Source organism: Eurypyga helias, unplaced genomic scaffold, assembly GCF_000690775.1.
Source record: "Eurypyga helias isolate BGI_N326 unplaced genomic scaffold, ASM69077v1 scaffold329, whole genome shotgun sequence".
Classification (NCBI taxonomy): domain Eukaryota; kingdom Metazoa; phylum Chordata; class Aves; order Eurypygiformes; family Eurypygidae; genus Eurypyga; species Eurypyga helias.
In genome coordinates, this window is record NW_010272467.1 from 31,932 (window position 1) to 57,971 (window position 26,040).

Consider the following 26,040-nt stretch of genomic DNA (forward strand, 5'->3'; position numbering starts at 1 on the left):
AGTGCTTTTTAAGTGACTCAAAATTTTGTAACTTACTTTTTCTTAGACAACTTTGTGAATTGAGACTGGGGGTTTGGGGGGTGGGAGTTATTTTAAGAGTTCTTGAATGTTAAGAATTTGACCTTTAGGAAAATGTAGAATTTCACAATGAATGCTTGTCATTTTCCCTGTTTTCTCAAATAGCCTTTCCCGTTGGAAAGCCAATAGCTTCTTGTAGTGTATAAGCAAAGAGACTTTTCTTCTAGTCTTTTTCACAGAAATTATGCTTGTAACAAACGTAAAGAATTTCCTGAACCAAAGTTAACGTTCTTTTGTGTTTAAAAATACTGAAGCCTTTATGAAAATATAGGACAAATTCATATGGTTAATTGTGATAAATTTACATATTTACATATATAGGCATTCTTTATTAGCTGGTACAGATGGACTCAGAAGAGCCCAACATGCCAGCCTGTATTTCTGCTGCTGGTAGAATAAACATTTCTTACTTTCTTAATTTCCAAATGATTATTTTAACCAGTGAGCATTACAATTTTTTAAAGACCTTTTGCCTTTTTTTGCTTATTAACTTATATTTTCATGTTAATAGCATTATTTATTCTGAAAATTTCTTCTGAGCTAAATACCAGTTTTTAGTATTTCTCATTATGATCTGTTTGTTTGCTTGGGGATTTTTTTGGGTGATTTTTTTTATTTGTTTGAAGAGAATGAAAGACCTATTCATCATAGCTGCTTTCTAATTTGTAATGCCTTTCCCCTTCAGATTCCTCTCTACCCTGGAGTTTGGCTTACAGAATGAAAGTGCTGTGTGTGAAAGCTTTATACAGTTAAATAATAGATTGAGGGACAAATAGTACTTTTATTTATGTCAATATTGAGTCATTTAAGTGGCTTCTTTTTTGAGAGTTAATTTGTGCGCTCTGTAAGGGGCACAAAACCTTCATGCTGATGAAAGAAGCCATATATTATATGATAATCATAATAAATGGCATTCTGTAACCATTTTAGATAAATTTGGTCAAATTGTTCATATTCTGCTAATGGCTAATGATGCTTACGATGTTCCTAACTAATCTATTCCAGGTTTAGACTAAACTCTGTCCTACATAAGCTGTTGCAATTCATCACTGGTTTTGATTGTCGCTGGATGGGCTCTGTTCCAGGGTAGACTGTGTTTATTAGCTTTAAATTGCCTCTTCCCCCTGCACCCTGCCTTGTTCCCTCAATTGATGTCCCTTTCCCCATAAGGATCCTGGTTTCTATGATCGTCTGGTTGGAATGCTTTAAAGGAATACATGCTGTGACATAAAATCCACCAACTCCTTAACTCAGAATTCTGAAATGGATTGGCAGACATCAGGTTGAAAAAAAAGTTATAAAAACTCATGTGGCTAGCTCATGTCACCTTTCAATATGTGAACTGCTAATAAACATTTTTTCCTTTTTTTTTGAAATTTTTTTTAGCTTGATCCAAGGATCATCCAACCCTTTCTGGCAGAATGTCGCCAAACTATCGCCAAACTAGATAATCAGAACATGAAGGCTATTAAAGGCCTTGAGGATAGGCTCTATGCATTGGACCAGATGATAGCAAGCTGCAGCAGACTGGTGAATGAACAAAAGGAACTTGCTCAGGTAATACACATCTGTGTGTAACATTGGAAGATGGTAGACTTTTGATAGGGGTACGCAGCTAAAGATTACAACAAAACAGTTGTATGTCTTAAGGCAAGATAGTTTTCAATTTGTCACGCTGGAGATGCTCAAAAGGTGCTACGTTCATGATAATCTGACATTTAAGTATTGCTAGTATTTACATCTTGTTGTCATGGTTTCAGCTCGTATCTCCAAATACCATGTTAATTTTAATACTTTTTTTATAAACGTCAATGTAGTTGAAAATGCAGCTTCAATGTAGGGCTTATTTATGTCACTTAATGTACATAGGAGAAAAAGTAACTCTACAAAACAAAAATGTCTTAAAATAGCATGGGCTTAATGCACCTAAAATATGCAGAGCTGTAGTTTGCTGCAACTTTGTCAACTGCATATCAGGGTGTATATTTTTGTAGCTAAAGTATTTCTGTCAACTTTCTCTTGGTTGTAATTTGGAAAAATATATTTAATTTCAATTCAGCCAATCAGCATTTTCATAAAGGCACCAGTGTATAATTGATGAATTCCCAGATACATCAGTATATGGTATTGTTTCTGGAATCGAAATCAGGTTTCTTCTGGATGAAGAAGAATCACTTAGAAAATGGTAAAATTTAATTAATCTTCAGTAGTTCATCCAGCTTCTTACTAAATGGAAGGCAGAAAAGGAAAAAAACCCTCAATAATAGGGAAAATGAGGTATGAAATTGGCATCATGCGCAGGTGGCATGTCCTGTCACACCAATGAATTCATTGGTTATGTTGTCTTCTGACATCAACTAGTTCCGGATTCAGACATACAGCCAGACTGTTAGTGAGCTGCTCCAGTGTCCTTTTATCCTTTTTCTTGATAATGTTAATTAGCTCACATGCCACTCCATGCAGGTAGTGCTTCTTGTTCTGAGAGGGCATGTCGTTTTATTTTATGAGCTGAAAATGGGAGGTATGACCCTGCTGCATTATATCATAGTTCAAGAGTTAGAAGAATTGAGGGCCTTCAGGTTTGAGTTTCGGAGGGGTTATCTGTTATCCTTATGGTGTAGAAATACAAAAACAGCTAGAATGTCTGAACTTGACTTGGAGATATGGAATAGGAGATAAGTAAGATAAATTTAATTTTGAAGGGAAAGGCTGAGTCCTCGGTAACTTGTCACTCAGTGATACAGGATCAGGGAAGAAAAAGTGTGTTTAATGGTTGATGACCAAGTTTATAGTGAGGAGAGTGAGTAGTGTGCCGGCACTAGGTGTCACTTGAAGTGATAAATTTGATTATAGAATTCTTAGTGTAAAATATATAGCTCCTATTTTTAAGAAAACATTACAGTGCATTATCAAAGCTTCTTTAATAAATCTTCTGTGAAGAGCTTCAGGTAACTTTATACCTAAGATTGCTCTTTAATGCCTTCTTTGCAACTGAAAGTATATTCAAATATGTGTATGGTCATTATCTGCTATTCAGATTTTTACCATTACATCAGAGCTGGGACTGTGAAGAAGGGCATGAGTTTATTTATACCAATGTGAAATCGAAAATGGTTCGTAGGAGTAAGTGAACAAAGTTGGGGTGGTTAGATCCCCCTGTAAGGAGGAGAGGACTGGGCTGACAGTCTTGCAGGATCCCGGCTTTGTGCTCCATCATCTGGCTGTTACATAAAGGTGGGTGGTGCCGGTACTTCTGGGCAGCATTGTTTAAAGGTGGAGCCTGTCCTCAGTAAATTTCAATGAGTAAGTTCAGAAGTAAGTTTGTGCTGCATCTCAGTGTTGCAGTATGTCTTGTAGGCCAGTGCTAAATCTGAGGGAATAGAGCATGATGGAAAAGCTACTCTTCCATCCCAGTGCTTGGTTGCCCAATGCTGGGAGTGATGGTTTGAACTCTGTGTTCCCTTTTCACTTGAATGAAGGGCGTACCTCCAGTTTACCCATCCCACTTTTGACTGAAAGTCATTTGGAAAGATACTTTAGCACCTTGCTTAAATGCCACTGTAAATCTAGAATTTGTAGCTTTTGAAGACTTGTCAGAGACTTGTAACTTTCACGCTTTCATCTTTGCTTTTTCTTGTTGTAAATTGTCTATTCCTTGATTTATGATACAGGATTTAAGAACAGTCAGATAGAATGTGATGGTGAGCTTGTGTTTTTTTGTTGTTAATTTTGTAGCTTCAGTTAATTACATGTCTGTGTTTAAACAAGTGATTAAATGTACTACCAGATGCTTTTATTCCTTGCTTTTATATTTGAGCCTTAGGAAGTATTTTCATACCAGTCTTAGCAGTTGTTTAGATACTTCTTGGAAAAAAATAGACACTGTAAGATAGTAGAGCTTGGTATCGTGTTACTGATTAAAATGACAGTTTGCATAGAAATTGAAGAATGAAGTACAAGGGTTTAGTTGTATTTAAAATAGAGATGAGGAGATGGTGCATTTTTAATGGTAGTACTCACATTTGTGTGATAACTCTGAAAATTCAGTGTTGTCTGAAAACAACCCCATAATTTTCCTTTACATCACATCTTTGAACAGTGAGCTATTTCTGTTCATAAAGAAATAAAGTGGATGTACTTTATGGAACAAGGATAAGGAACACCTCAATGGTAATTCCATTGGCAATATTTGTATTTTGTATTGGAAGATGTAGAATTACTTTTCTCAGGTCAGAAGAAGCTCATGCTCTATCCAGAATCTGAGTTGACATTTTTCTCCAACATCAGTTTCGTTGTTAAAATTTAGACCAAATTTATCCTATGAAACAAAGTTATGGGCTGCTAGAAGGCCTCATTGCTTAGTTAATTTGCTTGTTCCTCGACCTGCCCTGAGTTCTCTTGCTTCTAGTCAGCCTTTTCCATTAATTGACCATTAAACAGACTTTTACATGAAAAATTGCATCTTGATGTATGTAGCTGAATAGTTGATCTCCAGCCCCTAACATCTAACATGGAAAGCTGCTTTGTTAAAGTAAAAACTGATTTTTCTCAGTGGAAGCTGGGATTTGTAACATAAGCATATAGAATTGTGGTCAGTAGGTGGTATTACATAATAAGAGTACGCCTCTGGAAAATTTGGAGGCTCTCATCTTTTGATGTGATTCTGCCCAGTAGTTTATCCTTTCCAACATTTTCTGATTTGTGGTGGTTTGGTGATGAGGTTTTTTTTTTATTTCTCTATTAGCAGTGTAGCTTTTCAAAACATTTTATTACATACCAATGCATTTCTATTAATTTAGGTTGTTTATGTAGACCTTGTGTTTCTTCACAATTTATTGGAATTCCCCCCTCCACCCCCCCCACTTCCCCCCCCCTTTCTTTTTTGTTTGGCCTTTTTCTAGTATGGTGAGATTCTTCATTTTAACTTGCTGATTATCGCAATTTTAGTTTCAATTTTATTTTAAAGCTGAGTCTGCAGATATAAATTTGAGTATCTTCTGCCATTTTTGTGTCATTTTGGAACTGAGCGTAAAGCTGGAAGGGATTTTCTAGCTCACTGCAACAAGTTTTGTGTAACTTCAGGCTCCAGGCCATGTTATTAATTTAAAAAGCTTACTAAGCTGCTATTTAAAAGCAATTATTTTCTTGACTTTTCCTGTGGCAAAGTTGTATACAGTCCAATTGTTCTACTGTTCATAATCCCAGATGTGAGAATATTCTGGGCTAGGTCAAACCTCTATGCTCTCATGCCTATACTGCCTTTGATTTTGGTGCGTAGCAATTCCCTAACTGTTACCAGAGCATGTTTCTTCAAAGTCTTTGTCTTCATGCCTAAACTACCCATGATCTTTTGATGCAGCAGTCCTCTTCATCTCAGTAACAGTTCTACCCGCCTTTTCTGGTTTCCATTCACTTAGCTTGGCTAAAGAGTTAAAATGTTTGCAGCCTGCTTTTGTCTCACAGAGGCTTCTCACTCATTCAGTGCATAACGTGCTTAGAGTTCTGTAAATGGGTGACTCTTCAGTATTTTCTTCCATCTTCAGCATGCATCTTCTTCCTTGTCATTACACTTAATATACTTTTGTGATATTTCCTTCCATTTCTGTGCTGTTCTCACAGGATATAAGTAATTATTGCAGGCTTTGCAAGTGTGTTTCGTAGCATCTTATGACAAGATTGCTCTACAGTCAATATCAAATCAGCAATGACTGGTTTCATTTTGCACCAGTTTTGTATAATTTTCTATGGTTTACTGTTCTCATCAACTTCAGCTTCAGAAAGAAACACTTAAAACTATTTTCTGGTTTTTAATTTTTCATTGGGAAAACAAAGGCTTAATAAACAAGTTTGTAGAACTGTAATCAGCCATGTTGAACGTATTTATCTAAGGCAGTCCATCTTCTCTGTTTTGTCCCCCCCAACCTTTTAGGGTTTGCCAGTTAACCATCTGCAACAGATAATTTTTTGCTGTGCCCAACTCCAACGTGCAAATGAGATGCCAAGCTGCAGTCTTGGCTCTCAAGAAGAATGTTTCATGTATTGTGCTGGTTTTAGGTGGGATAGAGTTAATTTTCCTCACAGTAGCTAGTATGAGGCTGTGTCTTGGTTGTGCTGAGGATATTGTTAACATGCTAATATTTTTAGTTGTTGCTAAGGAATGTTTATACCAAGCCAAGGACGACTTCAGTTTCTGATACTGCACTGGTGTAATTCTCTTCTCTAATGCTTCTTCTCTACAAGAAGCTGGGAGGGGACACAGCCTGTACAGCTTACCCAAACTGACCAAAGTCATGCCATAAAATGTCATGCTTGATATATAAGTTTCGGGGGAGTGGGACAGTTTTCTGGTGCTGTCTCTCTTGGTCTTGGCCTGGCTCTTGCTGCTCAGGAACTGTTTGGGAGGTGGTGAGCATTTCTATAATTTTTCTCTTCCATTATTTTATTTACATATTACTACTAGTAATATTAGCATTATTAGCATTATTAGTATTATTAGTATCATTATTTTAATACTCTATTTCACTTATTTTCAATTACTAAACTTTTTATTTTAACCCATGAGTTTCCTTGTCTTCAACTTTCCTCCCAGTCCGCCGTGGTAGGGGGGAGGTGAGTGAGCAGCTGTGTGATGCTTAGCTGCTGGCTGGGGTTAAACCATGACACATATGAATTTCTTTAGGCAAAAAATATATTCTTTAGCCCACAATAGTACTGAATATGCTTTAAGTTGATGTTAAGTCTTTCATCTGCCAGAAATTAACAGGCTGGTGGCTTGCAGAAATTAGAATGATGGTCAATTCCCCTCCATTGTCGTAGCTACTTTGTTGCTGCATAACTCTTACTATCTTTTGGTGGTGGTGGTCAGTTGTGTGAAGTTCTTAGAGGGTTGTGTTGGTAACTGTGTGGGAGAGAATTATCCTATAATCCAGTCCAAATAAATCTCGTTGAATGTAAACAAAGCAACTTTGACACTTCTCTGTGTAGCATTCTGTTATACTCCTGAATGGTTAAAGGAAGTTTATTAAAATGTTTGCATTCTTAAAGAGAAGATGGATCACTTCCATGCTTTCTGCTACAAAGCTTGTGTAACAAATGTGTATTTGCTTCCTCTAGGGATTTTTGGCTAATCAGAAGAGAGCTGAGAACTTGAAAGATCCTTCTGTACTGCCTGATTTGTGTTTGAGTCATGCAAATCAGCTGATGATTATGTTAACTAATCACAGAAAACTGTTAGATATTAAACAGAAATGTACCACTGCCAAACAGGAGCTTGCAAATAATCTACAAGTCAGACTGAAGTAAGTTACAACTTTTCAACTTGATATTGCTTCCACTTGTGTTAAGAATGTTTAAAGAATATATGTCCTAAGAAATTCTTTGGTAATGCATAGAGTGTTCCTTAATGGGGGAAAAAATAAAAGTTGGATTACTTCACTTTGTATATGAAGTTATTTGTAAGTGTGAAACAAAATACTGTTTTAAGAGAAACTTTTCTTAGAGTTTAAATGGTCTTCATATCAATAAAACAATATCCAAAAACCTATAATCCCCTTTCCTCTCATCAACCTCAGGAGCCATCAGTATCTTATTTAAAATTTGACTGGCAATTATATTGATGTTTTCAAAGGATTATAATAAGTGTAACCAGTAGTTTGATGTACTTGTAGTTCATCAAAACCAATCATTTCTAGTCACAGCCAGTAAATACAGCAGATTTTCATGTGAGAATCATTGCTGTGTTACATGGAAAGCAGTATCCAGTCTATATTGCTAAAGGTGAAATACAGTACTTTAACACTACAATAGTTTAATTATTAAAGCTTCAGATAATTTATGTCAAATACATAGGAAAAGTATACAGAGTTTAATAGTTTTTGGAAGAAAAAACTTCGTTTATGCTAGCAAGAAGCTATTAGACAATGTTGTGACCCTGTTAGACTTGCACAATGGAGATGTAAATCAAGTAGATTTGGGTTTTTTTCTTCTTGAAGAGATGGCAGTTTATATAGAGAAGACACAGATGCAGGGGGCAGGAAGAAGTCAAACAATGTACTAGAGACAAAGATCCTGTTGTGTTTGTGAAATTGATTACTGCTAAGTAAATTGAAATGTGAATTTGTCTTTGCCTCTGTATCTGCTTTTAGCGTGATGAAAAGATGACTTTTTTTTTTCATTGTAGTAGGTATTTGGGGATAGTACGGAGAACCTAGGGTGCCATAAATACCACTTTCGTCTCCTGTTTGTTAAGTATTTGTAATTTGTGTGGTATACTCTTAATTCATAAGTTGTTAGAGGAAAAGGCTTGCATCCCTTTGTAAGGAAGAGGCAAGTGAGGTGTGGAGAGTGACTGCAGAGAGGATAAATCTGAAGAGAAGAATAGAATCATAGAATGGTTTGGGTTGGAAGGGGACCTTAGAGATCACTTGATTCCAACCCCCTGCCATGGACAGGGACACCTTCCACTAGACCAGGTTGCCCAAAGTCTCATAAAGCATAGATGTTTAAAAATAACCCCAAAACCTCAAACAAACAAAACCCAACAACAGCCCACCCCCACTTTCACCCCCTCTACCCCCCAAAAAAACCCAAAACAAACATAGAAAAAACCCCCAAAAAACTTCTGTATTTTGCATCACATCAAAGGTGTTTCTAGCTTGTTTTCAGTAGGAGTTAGTAGCAAATGACCATTAATGAGAATCTAATAATGAGGAAAGAACATGAATTAACTATACATACATTATCTTAGAGGAGAATATTCTTACCTGATTTAGAAGAAGCTCTTCTGTGTTTAATTGCTGATGGACAGGTTTTCCATGAACTAGTCCACCTTCTTTTTGAATCTACCAACTCCTGTATTTTGCAGGTTCTGCAGCTTACCTATGTGTTGTGTGGAAAACTTATTTCCCTTTGTATTTTGAGCTGGCTGCTCGTTGGCTTTGTATAATGCCCTCTTTTAGTTCTTAGTACTCATTACTATGAGAAGGTCAACATTGTCTCCTGTAGTTTTTCTGTTAGTATATTCCTAGTTTCTTAATGTTGTCTCCTTTGAATTTGTTGTTTCACTTCAATTCTGTCAATAAAAGCAGTTTTTCTTTATTCTTTTTTTGCTTCTTGTGGGATATACCTCCACCTTAGGCTGTCTGTGGTGTGGCAATGTTGCTGTAATGTTTCCCCTCAAACAAACCTTTTCAATAGTTATCCTGTGATTTAGTTATGTTGGTGACTGTGCTTGAAATTGATGTATAGATTGTATCAAGAAGACAATGTGGTTACAAGGTGTAAGAATTTGTGTATTACACAGGCTGTTATTTGTAGTGTATGAGTAGATGGTGTGATCTTCCCATGCAGGGTTTTGATCTCATTTTTTTGACATTGTCCCTACCCTTAATATTTCTTGCTAATGCTTTTCAGTAAGTATTTTTAAGATTTATTAAAAACATAGTCTCTTTGCTCTGGATGTACCAGCTTTTTTTAATTCTTCGTGAGAAAGTTACATTATCATTCCTCTTAAGGTTAGGTGTGCTAAGAGCATTACCTGCCAAAACCAACACCTTAGCTCCAGCAGTGCTGAGTGCTCATTTTTTGAGCACTGGTGTGGATATCCTCCTGTGAAAAATGAACAGGGAAATGCAAGGCAACTACTGAATTCTGAATTTCTTGGTACTCCAGATGGCGTGTTGTTGTCCCATGTAAAAGGATGTTGTTGTTTAGTTTGTCCAGACATGTTGCTAATCTTAGTGGAATTTAAATGGAGGAGAGATGACTAAGTTGTTACCTTCTAAAGTGTAACCTACCTTTGTAGGTGGTGTTGTTTTGTAATGCTTCATGCTGACCAAGATGGAGAGAAACTACAAGCATTGCTTCGTCTTGTAACAGAGCTCCTAGAAAGGGTCAAAGTTGTAGAGGCGCTCAGTACTGTTCCTCAAATGTACTGTCTAGCTGTTGTTGAAGTTGTGAGGAGGAAAATGTTCATAAAACACTACAGGGAGGTAAGTAAGAAAGTAAAACTTAACAACTAAACCTTTGTGGCAATGTGCAGGTTAACAACTCATTATGTATTTTCCCTTCCACAGTGGGCAGGTGCTTTAATAAAAGATGGAAAACATTTATATGAAGCTGAAAAGGCAAAAAGGGAATCTTTTGGTAAACTGTTCAGTAAGTATTTCATCTTCTGTGAAATGAGAATTGTGGTTATGTATGACTTTGTAGTCAAAATATTTTCACTATGTTGTAGTTTAAATACCTATATTTTTAACTTAATGAGGAAATGCATACAGATGGTGCTATTATAAATATTATTTTTCTATTAATTTTCTATTAATCAAATTAATGAACTGATTTTACGTAGATTATCCAAAATACTGTGACAGTTCTAATTAGTTTAATGCTTGTAAAGATAAGATTTCTAATTATTGTATTTGAATGCAGTTTCTGTTTGAATTTGTTCTGCAAGATTTGAATAACATTTTAAAAGAACTACTTAACATTTGGGTATTGCTACTTCCTCTGTACTACTGCAGAAAAAGAGTAAAAAAAAAAAGCTCCTGGTAAATCCTCTTTCTTTGTTCTGAATAAATTGCTAAAATAAGGAAATAGAGCAAAAATGTTATAAAAAATTTTGGAAAGGAGATTAACAAGATTACAATGAAAATTGGAAAGGATTTGAGGCTTTTGCAGGGATGAATATTAAGCAAAAATATGCTTCAGTTGAGAAGTTCTATTTGGATGGTGGATTTCACGTGAAGTTTTGTGGTCATCTGCAATTTTTATGTTGTAAAAAAATGGCATAGTAGCGCTTTCAAATGCAGTTCAGTTCTTAAACTGCAGTAGATTCATTGTCATCTTTTGAGGCATTCCTTACATATTGCATTTCTTTCTTTTAAATAACCTTTCTTCTTTGCTCAGGGAAGTCTTTTCTAAGGAATCGTTTGTTTAGAGGACTTGACTCCTGGCCCCCATCCTTTTGTGTATGTACTCAATATATTTTTATTTCATTTTCATAAATGAAAAAAGAAAGCTTAATTCATTCAAGCTATATGCCTGTTACATTGCTCTGACACAGAGGATAAAGCTGGGAGCTTTAGTGTTCTTTGCTGTTTCAGGTGACCTATATTAACATTGGTTCATAACTTGCAGTGTGTTGGGAGAGGAAATGTTACCTTGATACTCCTTTTTAACAAGGAGTCTGTGGTATTGAACAAGAAAATTGCTATTAATGATCAGAAAAAAAGAATCCAAGAGGGATAATTTGATCATCTAATCCTCTCTTTTGAATGAGTGCACCATAAAATTAATTGGATTGTACAAGCAAGTGAAAAGTTTTCATGTTTTTCTATAATTACTGGATGAGAGGAAAAAAGCATTTTCATCTCTTCATTGTTGGATAGCATGAAGGGGTGAAAAAGTAATTCTGTAATCAAGCATTGCCTGTTAACTTTGATTTCATACAGCTTGGTTAATTCAAGTAAGACAACTTTCCCTGATCCTTATGCTGCCATCTCACTTTACCTTGTTTAACCTTTTCAGCTTCTCCTTTGCAGCTTTTTTAAAGGATACTTGAGGAAATAAGAATACTGCTTATTTCATTATTCAGAACAGAATACTGAACTGAATTAATACTTGACTATATTTAGCAGCACAGTACATAAAGCTTCAGTGCCATCTCTTATGCTTTAATGTTTTAAACACATCCTTAATGTTCATGAAGCTTTGTAATAGGGGGGAAGTTGAACTATGTGATCGTTGTAGGTCCCTTCCAAATGCTCTATTCTACTTCTGCATGAGACACTGTGAGAGATTAATGACTATAAATGTAAACTATTTTTTTTAAGGGGGTGGGACCAGACATGGTTCCTTTTTTAAAAAAAAACAAAACAAAACCAAACAAAAAACCCAAACCCTGCATATGGAATCTTTTGATAGATCAGCTAACACCAACTCTGTGTTACTGTTAACCTCTTTTTTTAATCCTTCCTTGTTATCTTGATATTATTTACCTTAACAACATGTAAATTAATTTCTTCTTAATACAGACACGAAAACCTCGCAGGTTTGACAGTGAGCTTCCAGATATCTCACTAAGTGACTTGCAGTTTCTACAGTCTTTTTGTCCTTCAGAAGTACAGCCGTTACTCAGGTAAAGCACCTTTGTAAACTTTCTGTGTTATGGAAGTAGCTTTCCCATGCTCCCACCCTTTTCGGCCCCCTCAGTTAATTTTTTTGTAAGGAACAGACAAGGATATTTTTTGAACTGATACCATTCTTAAGTGGTATTCTTCGCTGACTTCATGTAGAGACATATTATCTATATGCTTCGTGTACTCAAGCTTGGATGATTTGGACACATTCATACTGAGATGTAAAAGATGTTCGATGTTCTTCTGAGTTGCTTTGTAGCTTAAAAAAAAAAAATCCAAAAGTGTTTTCAGTTTTAAACTGAAATAAACTCATAACTTTGTTTTGTCAGATCAGAATTAGATTGATTTTTTTTTTTAAATTTGTTCTGTAGGTTGTATTCTGGAGAAAAGAATACGAATAATTCTTTAGCCTGGCATGAGATCATAGAGATCTTCTGTATCCAATTATTGCTTTTTCTCTGACAGACATTTTACTAAAAGGTGTATTCTACAATTTCCTCTGCTGAGTATGGAAATCCATCATTTTGAGCAAAGCTCTGTTTCTGCGTTTCTTACCTTCCAACAACGAGGCAGATGTGCAAATGTAGACAGGAAAGGTCTACTGGGTGTTTTTCTCACAGGCAATGTGACAGGATTAGTTTCGTATATAGAACTTAGAGGTGTCTTTCTGGAAAAGTTGGCTGTTAGTGAGCGTTCAGACTCTTGTGTCTGAAACCTGTAGCAAACAGAAATTCCAACCAAGACAATGGGCAAGAAATAGGCAGTAGCAAGTTCTATGTAAGGTCCTGTGTAGGAAGAGATCTGTCTGTCAGTCAGTATGACCACAATCAGATGCTGCATGTGTCCATCATCCTTCAGCTGGAAGAGAACTGCAGTTAGAGATTTGCTGAGATTTCATGTTGGTTTTTAGCCTCAAGGCCACAGTCCCACAAAGGATAAGGTAAATCAAAGAGGAGGATATTCCACTGTCATCTGTTGGGTTCACCCACAGTATCAGGCTGATATCTGTTATTGGTGCCATTGCAAGAGCTGAATTCACTCTTTTTTTCACCTCTGTTTTGTACTGACACTTTTTTATTCAGAATTCCTGACCATCCTTGTGGGATTACTGCTGGAATTAAAAATAAGTATAGTGAGTTTAGTCTTCTTGACAGTGGATTTGCACTAGGTCATGATACAGCTGATGTACCCTTTTAATTTCTCTTGCTATGCTCTTAGGCTTGCTCTTCAGTGATTCTGCAGTTTAAAAAAAAAAAAAAACTAATATCATTGATGCTTCCTTGATTTTTGGGTTTATGAGAATTTTAGAACCTTCTTGGGAAATTTGGACTGAATTAAAGAAGAATTTAGCTTGGTATTGTCAGAAAACCAATCACTAACCAAACTCTTTTTAGTTGGTCTGAATTGCAGTGACATAACTGTCCACTTGATGGCAATAGAGGTGGGATTATATCATGTTCCTCCTAGTTTCTGGGCTCAGGTTATATTTGATGGAAATATTTGATAGTAGTGGCTTTGCAGCTCGAGTGGGCAAAGCTGTTACACACCTTGGTAGACACTGAGCTTCAGAAGAACCTTTAGAACAGTACTTTCTTCGGTATTTTCGTTTAACATCTAAAGAGCAGGCAATAGCCAAAGTGAGACCTAGCACAAATTCCCTTTCTGTAAGCACTGAAGCCCTGTGCTACATAATTAAAATTACGATTCTGTTTACTTACTGTATTTCAGTCTTCTGAAGTTACACGCTTGAGCAATTATTGAAGTCTTAATTCTACAAAAATACAGTATACAATTACAACACTTGCTCTATATATTGAATAGAGAATGCAAAATTCATTGAAGTATACTGTGCTTTTATTATATCGTTAGTGTAAATGAACTCCTATTTCATTACTTCAGTCGAGCAATTCCTGAACAAATTAAAAATTCTGGATATACAGACTCCAAGAAACATTAAATATGCTTTTCTAGAGATTTGCAAAACTCACAATCGAAAGCACATTAATCAGTCTTTTAATTTAGGCTACCTATCATTAAAATAAAACAGTAGAGAATTAATAGCTACTTCAAAGGAAGAGCTGGATTGGCAAGAATCCAGCTGGAGAGAATAATAGTCATTTGCAAACATAAGTGCTTCAATTACAGATCTAACCACTATCAATTCTCTTTTGTTACTGTTATTGTAACATTAGGTACTACTGCAAAATGTTTTCCTCAGAAGGAAAGACTCAGACATATTACTTCTCCATCACTGTTTATCGTTAGAAGCTCTTAAGTTCTTAATTTAAAACACCAATATCATGTGGTCTTAATGAGTTTTTCATGTAAAATAGGTGAAATGAAGAAGTGCAAACTTTACACAGGGAAGCATAGTCTTGTTGGAATATACACATAATAACGTATTTGAATATTAGATTAACAATGTGGAAAAAATTTTAATCCTATACTGTCTTTTAAGGGTTCCCATACTTTGTGACTTTGAACCTCTTCACCAGCATGTACGTGCTCTACATAACCTGGTAAAGGCAGCACAGAGTTTGGATGAAATGTCACAAACCATTACAGACCTGCTGAATGAACAAAAGGTATCTCTTTTTTTCTGTACCAAGAAAAGAGAATATTCAGAAAATGAGAATATTTTCGTAATATTGTTTTATCAACCACTTCAGAAAGAAGTGTTTTTCCAGCTGTAAAGATTAGTTGGTCTCCTAACTGCGTAATAGTATTTTCCTTTCTAACCACATACTAATAAATATTCTGAGAATTTTAAGCTCTGCAGTGAGTAAAGTGAATCTGTATATAGCAACAGTCAAAAGATACTGTATATATCTTCTGAACATTTAATAGGTGCTTATATTCCACAGAAGTCATAGAAGTAGAATTATTCTGTCAATATTTCTGTCCTTTGCCATTTTCTCAAGCTTCTTTGTGATGAATGTGTGCATTTTGCCTTTGTTGCTTTAGTTTGTATATAATGAAGTTGTTACTTCTCTAGATTTTTGCACTGCTTCTGAAGTCCTTTTGGCACAAGCAGTTAGGGAGACTTTAGGGCCTTGGTTGCTTGTCCCCATTAGCCTGAATATTGATGTGTCGCCTACTCCTTTGTTGCAGCCCTGCTTTTTGGGGAGGAGAAGAAATATGTGCAGTCTCTTACTTTGACTATAAAAGGAACAGATGGCAAAAGGGTTTCTTCTGAGTTTCACTCTGCCTGTCAAGCTCTAGAAACTGTTTGGCAGAAGCACTTTTGATTGCTTCTTTGCATTCAGCCTCTAAATTTCCTAATACCCCAAACAGGGTCTTTTTAGCTGACTGTAGCCTATTCTAGTGAAGCTGTGGGTGAATTTAGCAATACTTAAAACCTTGTGTGTAGCTGAGTGCTTCAGATTTTGTTTCTTCAGCAGTTTTACTATAGAAAAAAGGAGTCACTTTTTGTGGGATGCCATGTTGTCATTTACAGTGTGTTTGTTTGCACTTTGACTAGAAACATTTTCTATAACTGCCAAAAGTATGGGCATGTTCAGTTTTGAATTAGAAAACTTCTGCTTAAATACGATGCCCTCTACTCATTCGTCTGGGGTCTGAACAAGAGATTTGCTGGAAGTCTTTAAAATACAGCATCTGGGCCACTCTTTGTCCTGTAATAAAGAAAAGGTGTGTGATTTGTGTAATTTCTTAGCTCTTTTTTTCTCATTATGAAGACTTTTTTTTTGATATGAACAGCCATTAAGAATAAGAGCATTAGGGCCTGGCCACTGTATCAGCCAACGGAATGACTAGGAGTGGTGTAATTTTTGCAAAATCTGGGACTAGGTTCTGAAACATAGAAGTGCATCCCCAACTTGGAGCATCCTGAAATATATCTCATCAGAAAGCAGAGTAGTGACAGGTGGTTCTTATGAATTAATTTTTCACTAAGGCTTGGGATGTCAGAAGAGGGTGAAATAAATCAAAGGAGTAAGTTTTAATTAAAAATATACGTAATTATAGGAGAAAAATAAACAGGAAAATTGCCTTACTTGTTCAAGTCTTGATGTTTTGCCCTTTTTGGTTCAGACTGACTTATCTGAGACATTTTTATCTGACTGCACAAAGATGATGTTTGCCAAATCAGGAGATTCTGTGCTTTCCACTCTTCTGCTATGCTTTGACCAGTTTGGATTCTTGGCTGACTCATAAATGTCAGGTGCTTAGACAGATTTGGATAATTGTCTCTTTCCTTAGAGTAAATTGCATTGCACATTCAGAGCTGGGCCTTTCATGATGTCACCTTGAAAATGCCTAGCTTGTGTGTAATTTCAGTGATTCATTTAAACTCTTTTTGGTTTTGAAGCAAATAGATCTGTCAGATTTCTTTTCCTTCTCAATGACAGTGTTCTTGTTATTACTTGAAAGATACTAGGTCTTTTTCTGTGTTGCTTTCTTCTGCACATGATCTGGAAATGGTTTTGAAATTATACTACTTTTGCCCGTGGTGTTTTTTTTTGTGTGGAATTATTGAAATAATTTGAAAATTCTCTTTTCTTATCCTTAGTGTTGCTGGGAATTTACAGTATGTAATTAGAAGGATGAATAAACATTTAATAATAGTCGTGAAGATGTCTACAGTTTCATGTGCCTATACATTCTGTTGGAGAACTGTGAAATATTGTCGCAGCTTGGTGTAGAGTTGGTGATCGCTGTGCAGGTGTTGTCACTCGTATAACAATGTTCCTTTTGTCCTCTTCCAAGGAGTCATATACGACACAACCTCCCTTTCCTTACAAGTGACAGGAGAAGCCTGGTTCTTTAAGTTGAACTGGGGTAGTTTCCCTGCCTTCTTGGTAGTGCAGCAGTTTAGCTCTGTTGGAGTCAGGTAAGAGTTCATCCAACTGCATCAGCCGCAGCAGCTGGTCTTTTGATAGTTGCTTTAGGCAGGAGAGAAAAGCTGTGGCTGCAGACAGGTGAGCAAAGAGCAAATCAGAGAGGAGTATCTTGCTGGGGATGTTAGTAGCATTTCTTTAAGTGTCCCATCACTTATTTCAGCTTTCAAATTAATGGTGACACATTTCTCTATCTGATTTCTTTCTTGTTTTGAGTATTACATCAGAGTAGTTAAAGAAAACCAGTGTTTCTTAATTTGTCACTACTTTGAAATCTGTTTTCCTTTTTAAAGCTTTCTGCTCTTCCTTTGTAATTTACACCAAAGAGATTGCTGTGCCCTCTCATTTTCATAATAGAGACAAAGTTTAAGCAGATTAGTGATTAGGTTAAAGATGTCCAGGAGAAAGTTAAGGTGCCCATAGGAGTCAGGTAAGATGATCAAGGTATGTTCTCCACAGCTAGTAGGCAGTTTACATACACAATCCTTTGGTACTAAAAGTTTCACTTGTAAGAGAAGTTTGCCTTTCAAATCAGATTATGAATCTACCATTTGTTGTAGTTGAGTTTGAAATACAAACACTGTTTGTAATCCTTCGAAGAATTGCCCCGTTCCCTTGATTATGCTTATCATAGTAACATAACGAGAACAAGGCATGTAATTCAGCAACACCTGAGAGCTTAAAAATCAACTGTTTCTCTCTGCTTTTGTATTTGTTCTTGCTTGCTCTTCATTCCTTTCCTTTTGTCATCACAGGAATTAGTGTATGACATATGCATACATTGCTGCCTATAGACTGTAAACAGTCTAGATAGCAGGCACCAGCTTCTCACGGAAATAGGCAGCAGTAAACAAGGCCTTATGTACTCAGCCACTCAAAATTTGAGGTTTAACTCTTCTCTGGGCAGCAATCTGGTACTCTTAACTACAGACCCAGCTCACAGCAGCCACTGCATGGAATTTGTTACAGCCCAGGTCAGAAGGAAGCTGAACTCAGTAGAGTGTTGCTCTACACAGTGACAGTTATATTTTTTTCTTCTTCATGCTAGATCCTTACTCTTTACCTTCTGGGATGATTCTACAGGGGTGCTAAAAGATAACGTCTTTCTTTTGCATGTGGCCTTCTAATACTCAGTCTTTGAAGTGCGTGCTTAGTCACATGTGTGATGCTAGCTTTTATTACTGTTAAAGCTCTGGTTTATCAATGTTAAATGTTTGTCACTTAAAACATATGCTTTAAATCCATGTATCAGCATGTACAGTATCCTTCAACTTTTATTTTTCTAATTTTTCTTAGATAGCTGAAATTAAATTCAAAGGAAATGCTTAAACCTGGATTAATAGTACCTCTAACAAAAGGATCATTTCCCTTTAAGTTTTTGTCTCCTGCCCTGTGTTCATTTTTGATAAAGACAATATTTTGTACATAATAAACATACAGATGTTTTTTACAGTGGGTTTTCACCATGGGATTTAAAAATCGTTGTGTGATTTACTTTCATATGGATGCAAAGGCTAATGGAGGTGAGGTGTAAATGCAGTTCTGCTGAACAGATGCATGTCGGAGCTGGAAATAGATTCTTCCTATATCTCAGTTCAGGATTGAGTTAGCCACACTGCATCTTCATTAAGAGAACATTTACATGGTATAGGGTCCCTTTTTGGGTAGCACATTTGTAAAAGCTTGAGAAAATACAAAATGGCTATTTATACCTCAGCAGTCTGATGTCTGTCACTTCTCTGGATTTTTTTTGGTTCTGTTGCTGACCATTTATTGCTAAGCTCCACTAACTGTTGCCAGTTAAGTAGCTGAGTTCAATGTATAGCAAAAACTAACATCCTAAAGAACACCAGACACTATTTTAATTCATGGAGGCAGTGCAGATAGTTTGGAAAAAAGAGCAGGATCATCAGGATTATCAGTTGGCGGCTTTTGGAGAAGAGCACCATTCTGAAAGATCTCCTGCACTTTGCGACTGAATATCTTAAGGGAAACTTTTACTATAAATACTCCCATGAGTCTGTAGCAACAGTTTCTTTTCAAGGTGGTTGCATTCCTCAGATGAATAAGATCAAACTAGTCCTTCAAGGATGAAGGAGGGAAAAGCAAGGTAATGGCTGGGCTATTGTGTTACAGGCAGTGTGTCTGAGATCTTTCAGAATGCTGACCCATTCAGAAAAACTCAGTGTCTCTTTGTTTGTCATCCTGCTTATGCCTTTCCATCCTATGTGTCACAGATATTCTCCTTATGAATTTTAACTGTGTGTATTTCACTGTATTTTTCTTAGGAAAAATTGCTTTCCAATGCATCCTATTACAAACTTGTTCAGGAATGCATCCTTGGTGGGTACTGAGGCTGTACATTGCTTTTTGGTTTCCACTGGGATATGTTCTTCACTTGCTGAACCTTAAGGTTTATATTTTTGCTCTAAGAATCTGCAGGTGATGACACTTGGTATTAGGGCTTTTATATTCTCTGTTGTATTTAATAGTTAATAGTATAAGATAGTACAGGTTGACCATTTGTTCGTAGTTGTGGTTGATGTGAAGATAGTAAAGGAAGAGGATTTTAACACACCACCTACTCTGTCAATCAAAAATTGCAAACAGTAAATCAATTATGTTAAATCTATTAAATAGCAAAGATAGCAAAAAGCTTGAAAATCTCAGAACACGGGCTGTTTGCACAGTCTCTAATGCCTTGCTGAGGTTGACTTTTTTTTAAAAACATTTCAAAATGATGCTTTACTGAATTTCAGGTGCATAGAAATGAGTGCACGTAACTTTGCCTGCAGTTACAACTGTGATAAATCAAACTTCAGTTGAATTCACTGTATATATTCCATGACAGTATAGAAAAGTATGATGTCTTTGAAATAGCAACAGTTGGTTTTCAGACACTGTCCATGAAGTTACACTCTACAGCAGAGTATGCACTGGAGCTTGAGATCTTGCTTTATAATTCATATAGTAGTGAAAAACTGATGATAATAAGATGTAAGCATGTTGTCTAATCACAGTTAATTGGAAGACTGATTTAAAGGTAAGTTTTTAGTCTTGTAAGAATCAAAAGCGCTGGAGTTCATCAGAATTAGTTGGGAGCAATTTTCTGAAGGTAGATAAGCTTTTCTTAATCTTTGTATTGGTTTGCAAGATGTTGTTACTCATGGATGGGTGATTATTCTAACCAATAGCTTTTCAGCTGAATATTGAAGGATCCGGTGGGACATTATCAGGTTTGGTGGTATCCAAGTTCTAGAGGCAAAACGTCAAAACCTGGGAGTGATGGGAGCAGCATGGGGGTGGAAATCTGCTCAGGCTATGATGTCTTGCATTCTGAAAAATTAGAATGTTTCTTTAAATTAGAACGTTCCCTTCATTATTCTGTATTACTTTCATGCACTCAGGAGCAGAACAATTCTCATGCATGTTTTTGATATGTTAGCAGACAACAGTTTTGTAAGACAGTTTAGTATATTACTAGTGAATGGACTACACTGTCTTTTAATAACAGTATTAGCAACAATAAAATAAAAATATTTTATTAGGAAAATTATTAGGAAAACTGAAATCAATAGGCAGTTAGAAAATAAGGCCTATTTCTGACTGGTTACTTCATATTTTGTTGTCCAAACTTATGTTTCAGCCCTTCCAGATATGTCTGTGGTCTTTGGGATAGATGAACACTTGATATTTGTTTTTTCAAATGACGCTTTTAAAAAATATTTACTGAAAATATCTCTGAATTTCTGCATCTTTTACTTAAATTTTAGTCGTATGTATTTTGGACGGTTACAGATAATAAGGCTTACTTTTTAAGTTCTTGTTTTGCCTGGTAATTTTTAATAAATTTAAAATATTAACAGTTTTGCTTATCACGTTAAGTGTGTGTTTCATATTTTATAACTTGTAGGCCTCCAATAGTCAAGCATCACCACAATCTGCTACCACACCAAGGATGGAAAGTACAACAGGAACCGCAATTGCTACCTCTTCAAGAACTCCTCCGTCACTCAGTCTTCAGGGTCCCCTGTGTCCTCCTGTGTGTCCCCCAGCTCCATTAGAAGAATTGTCTCCAGACAGCATTGATGCTCATACATTTGATTTTGAAACTATTGCCCATCCGAACTTGGAGCAAGCTCTTAAGCAAGGGTCGTTAGACTTGGATTCATTAGCAGAAAGTCCAGAATCCGACTTCATGTCAGCAGTAAATGAATTTGTAATAGAAGAAAATCCAGTATCTCCTAATGTAATAAGTGATCCACAAAGTCCAGAAATGATGGTGGAATCTCTTTATTCTTCAGTTATCAATGCAATAGACAGTAGACGTATGCAAGACACAAAGTCTTGTGTAAAGGATGTTTCAGTAGACAATGCTTCTCACAATGTTTGCGTGGAGAAGTGTAGGGTTATTGCCCAAGACTCAAAGGTACATTTAAGAGGTATAAAAGAAGATCTTTGCCACTTTAGAACACTTGTACAAAGAGAACAGTGTGACTTTTCGAATTCTTTAAAATGCACTTCGTTAGAAATAGTAAATACTGTTGAGAAGGTAAAACTTTCACTTGAAAAAACACTAAAAGATAAACATCAAAAAGAATTACAGTCTTTGAAAAGTGAATATGAAACTAAAATTAATAAATTGGTGGAGGATGGTGAAGAAAATAAAAAGAAGATTACAAAGTTAAAAGGTGACTTACTAGGCCTTGAGGAAGTTCTTCAGAATAAGAATGATGAATTTGCAATGGTGAAAAATGAGAAAGAAGCTGTAGTTTGCCTTCAGAATGAGAAAGATCAAAAATTACTTCAATTGGAATGCCAAATGGAGACACAAAATTCTGAAATTAAGGAACTGAGAGAGTCACGGGAGATAGTACTTGAAGACTTGAAAAAACTTCATGTTGAAAACAATGAAAAACTACAACTCCTGAGGGCGGAACTCGAAAGTTTAGAGCAAAGCCATTTAAAAGAACTGGAGAACAACCTACAAGCCAGGCATCTACAGGAGTTTGAGAAGGTGCTAGCTGAGCACAAGGACTGCTTAGATAAAGTAAAAAAAGAGAACCAGCATAGACTTGAACAAATGCAGGAATCTCATGCATTAGTTATGCAGGAGAAGCAACAACAGGTAGAAGAGTTACAACTCAAGGTTTCAGATCTTTCTGATTTGAGGTGCAAATTAGAAGTTGAACTTGCCCTGAAAGAGGCAGAAACTGATGAAATGAAGCTGCTTTTGGAAGAAAGCAGAAACCAGCAACAAGAGACCTTAAGATCTCAGATTGATAAAGAAACTGAAAGCTTAAAAAGAGAGATAGATAAATTAAACAATAAAATACAAATTAACACTGATGAATATCAAGTGGTCTTATCAGAACTAAGGACTCTGATGACAATTGAGAAAGATCAGTGCATTTCTGAGCTAGTAGACAGATACGAAGAAGAATCAAATTTGCTTAGAACTGAACTAAATAAAGTAACACTTCTTCATCAAAAAACTTCTGAGGCAGAAAAAAGACTTTCAGAGCAAATAACGGAACTGCAAAGTAAGTTAGAGTTGGAAGCCAATGCCCTAGAAAAGGAAAAAACAGAAAAATTGTCTCTCTGCGAGCAGCAGGAAAAATACGAAGCTATTATCCACAAGCTTAAGGAAGAGAAAGAAGTGTTAGTGTCTAACCAAGAACAAGACAGGCAGTTGCTCATTGAGAAACTCACTTGTGAAAAAGAGACTGCAGTACAAACTGCTTGCAAAGAGTTTGAATTACAGAGGGAAGCTGCTGAAAAAGGGCTTTTGGAAAAAATACAACAACTTGAGATGCAAGTAAATCGGAGGTACTGTAAGAATTAAGTTGCTCTGTTTTCCTAGTACTTTAAAGTAATTAATATGGTATATTCATGATTCACTATGCAGTAAGTAAAATTTGTATGTATATGTAATAGTGTTTATCTGGGTTGGTTTCTGTGGTCACATTTCAAGTTACTTCCATTTTATAGGTAGCGATATACTTGTGTCGGTAGTTAATCTCAAAGATTCTATGAATCTGTGAATTGTACAGTATCTTTTATGCAGTATTATTTCCAGACTTCAATGAAGAGTTTGTATTTCAGTGTTTTTATGTTAGCAGGAGTGTTTCGACTATAGCATCTTGCTTGAAATTCTGATTTTGATAGTCTCAGCCTCTCTCTCTCCCATCCTTTGCACTGGTATTAGCACTGTGGAAGCATGCAGTGGCTAGCTTTTAGGCTGTTAACTTGTTTTCATTGGGTAACTGTACACACTTGGTGCTAATGGTGGCATGAAAAAGTGTTTGGGAATATATATGATCAGCTGGGAACTGTCGCATGGCCGTCTGGACTTCCATTGACTTTAGCTGCCACAGTTACATATTTCAGGGTCTTCTGTTTGAGATTAAAATGAAACACATGGGCAACATAATTTTAAAAAACATCCTAACATTCTTTCACTGTTAATTTCTGCAGTGTTTTTCCATTTTAAAAAGAAAAATGTTTTCCCTTGCTATAAATGCCTAGAATTACTCTTTCTGACTTCTCATATCTACTTTTTAGTTCATAATGCCAGTCAGCAGAGTAGATTATGATGATGTGGAATGGAAATACTAGAATTTTTCTATGTGGCTACTGCTTAGAAACAATGTTGAATTTTGAAATGCTAAAATTTGTCATTTATGTTATTGTAGTGTGAAGGAGCACAATGGATAGATCTCTTTTGTCCAGTACCTAAATGGAGCATTTTTTCTAGTTATTATGATACACCAAGTATGTGAAATGGGAACGGACCAATAAAATGGACAAAATGGGCATAAAACCAGGAAGACTACTGCAGAACATGAGTACTTTTGAATATATATGTAATCTTAAAAAAATAACTAAAAGGAAGGAGAGGGGAGGTTATGCAGAGTACAACACGTGCGTACAATTCACATAGTGCAAAGGAAATTTGCAAGTCCGCTTTGCTTGGATTATCCACTGCAGTCCCATTCCCTCAGGATTGTGATACGTGAATATATCCATTGTTAAATGATAATGTATCAGTGCCTGTGTTTTGTATGTAACTGTGAAAAAATGCTTCAAGATACTACGTTTTTTTTAATTTCATTATATCCTAATCTCAATTCGAAACTGTTGTTCATTGAACAAAATATTCCTGGTGAATTGAGGAGAGAAAAGATAAGCTATATTCTTTTCCTTTTTTGTGTATTAGTGGATCATAGAAGTTTTTAAAAAAAGCTTGACTCAACAGGAGAAAGGTATAACTGTGTGTGTCATCAGACTTGCTAAAAGTCCACCAACTCTTCAGATCTGAAGAACTTCTGAGCGCAGCTGTGTATTCTTACACAAACTCTTTATAGAGTAGTGCATTTTGAAGAAATATTACCTGTTTCAGTCTAAAGAAGAGTTAGTAGTTTGTTGTGAGTTCTGTCTAAATGATTTAATTTTCAGTGTGATGTTAAAATATGTATTGCTTCCGAAGGCTCCTCTTTATGCTGTTAATCTGCTGTTAGGTTTTCTTCTTTAGGAGTAAAGACCTGCAGAGTTTTATCTTTTGGAGGGCCTATGTTATGCGAAACTTGTCTTAATATTTCAAAGTCACTGTCTAGCTACTTGGGTTTTGAGTTCCTATGTCAGTAATTCGAGTTGACTTGTTTTCCTCACTCAGTCATTGTTTAGCAATTAAATTGTAATGGTACAAACCAACTTTTATTTGGCATGTGCCTGTATACTTGTCAGGTAAATGTCCTTTTCTGAAAGAGCAATGTTACGTTAGCTGTCTGGGAGGCACGGACAGGGAGATGAATTGTTAAATTTGACCCGAGTGTTGCACTGCTGTCAGGAATCGTATTTTTGAGCTTTTGAGAAGCAACAAAGAAATGTTTGTGACCCATGCATTACCAACACGTGAAAATTAATGTGTTCTGGTTATAATGTGCCTGAAATTCAAGTCATCGTGATTAGGAAAGGTAATAAAACTGCAAATCATTTGTAAATCTTTCTATTGTATTTAAGATTGACTTATCAGGATTAACTGATAAAAAACAGTTTCTGTAATGACTTTCACTGTTAAGTAGTTTAGTTAAAAGATGTATAACATTGTATGGAATATTAAAATTAGAATAAGAATCCTGACTGCTTTGAAAACACAGCTTTGGTGTCTTCCAGGCACTTCTATCAGACCATCAGTAGTGAACCTTCTGTGTAGAGCATGTGCTGTCTCTCACTGCTAGGCTTAATTTAGAAATAAACTGAAATTTAATCCAACATGAAGATGCTTTCCCAGTGGCATAAGAACAATCTCCCTGGGTGCCTCATGACTTGCTTTATTCTGTGCTTCTGTTACTTCTGATTTCTGGAATGTCAAAAGGTTGTTTTGCCGCTCTGAGAAGTTCACTTGGCTTTCAGGGCTCTTACTTACAACTTCTTACAGGCTTTCTTGTGTGCATACTACTGCATAATAGTTTGTATCTTCAGTAGATACTCATGTGGTAGAACAGTGGTAACGTTGCTAAAATACATACTTTGTCATCTTAGAGTACAATAAGTGCAGTGTTTACTAACAAAGGAACTCCAGCCTCTGAAGAAATGTGCTTTTCGTATCTTGAAAACACTGCAGTTGTCACTATTGCCATAGTTGTCGAGACCTTGGCAGATTACGTATGTAAACTGAATACCTGATAAGAGTGAAGCAGTTAAGAAAACTAGAAATGTATGTTAGCATCCTTTGTAGAATAACAAGGTCCTTTATTTGCCTGTCATTTGAGAACAGTCAGTAGCCAGGCAGCCTGTCTGAGAGGCCGATGGTACCTGCTTCGGTTAGGCTGGTGTATTAACTTGTTTTTTACATAATCCAGAATAATAAGAGAGTGGATTTTTGTTGCTTATGAAGTGCAGTGCAGGCATACCTCTTCTTTATACCTCAGACAAACTTATCCTGTTGTCGTGGTTTAACTCCG

General features: G+C 36.1%; 1 protein-coding gene across 1 annotated transcript in view; it reads left to right on the forward strand.

The window, feature by feature from the left end:
* Positions 1 to 22,903, forward strand: part of RB1CC1 (RB1-inducible coiled-coil 1) — a gene marked incomplete at its 3' end in the record, with an annotated part of 41,200 nt that extends 18,297 nt beyond the window's left edge. The window contains exons 7-14 of the mRNA XM_010159117.1: positions 1,465 to 1,635; positions 7,192 to 7,376; positions 9,881 to 10,067; positions 10,152 to 10,233; positions 10,984 to 11,045; positions 12,111 to 12,214; positions 14,674 to 14,800; positions 20,988 to 22,903. Of these exons, the coding sequence (XP_010157419.1) occupies positions 1,465 to 1,635; positions 7,192 to 7,376; positions 9,881 to 10,067; positions 10,152 to 10,233; positions 10,984 to 11,045; positions 12,111 to 12,214; positions 14,674 to 14,800; positions 20,988 to 22,903 (2,834 nt within the window). The remainder of the gene's footprint in view (positions 1 to 1,464; positions 1,636 to 7,191; positions 7,377 to 9,880; positions 10,068 to 10,151; positions 10,234 to 10,983; positions 11,046 to 12,110; positions 12,215 to 14,673; positions 14,801 to 20,987) is intronic.
* Between the last annotated feature and the right edge of the window lie 3,137 nt (positions 22,904 to 26,040).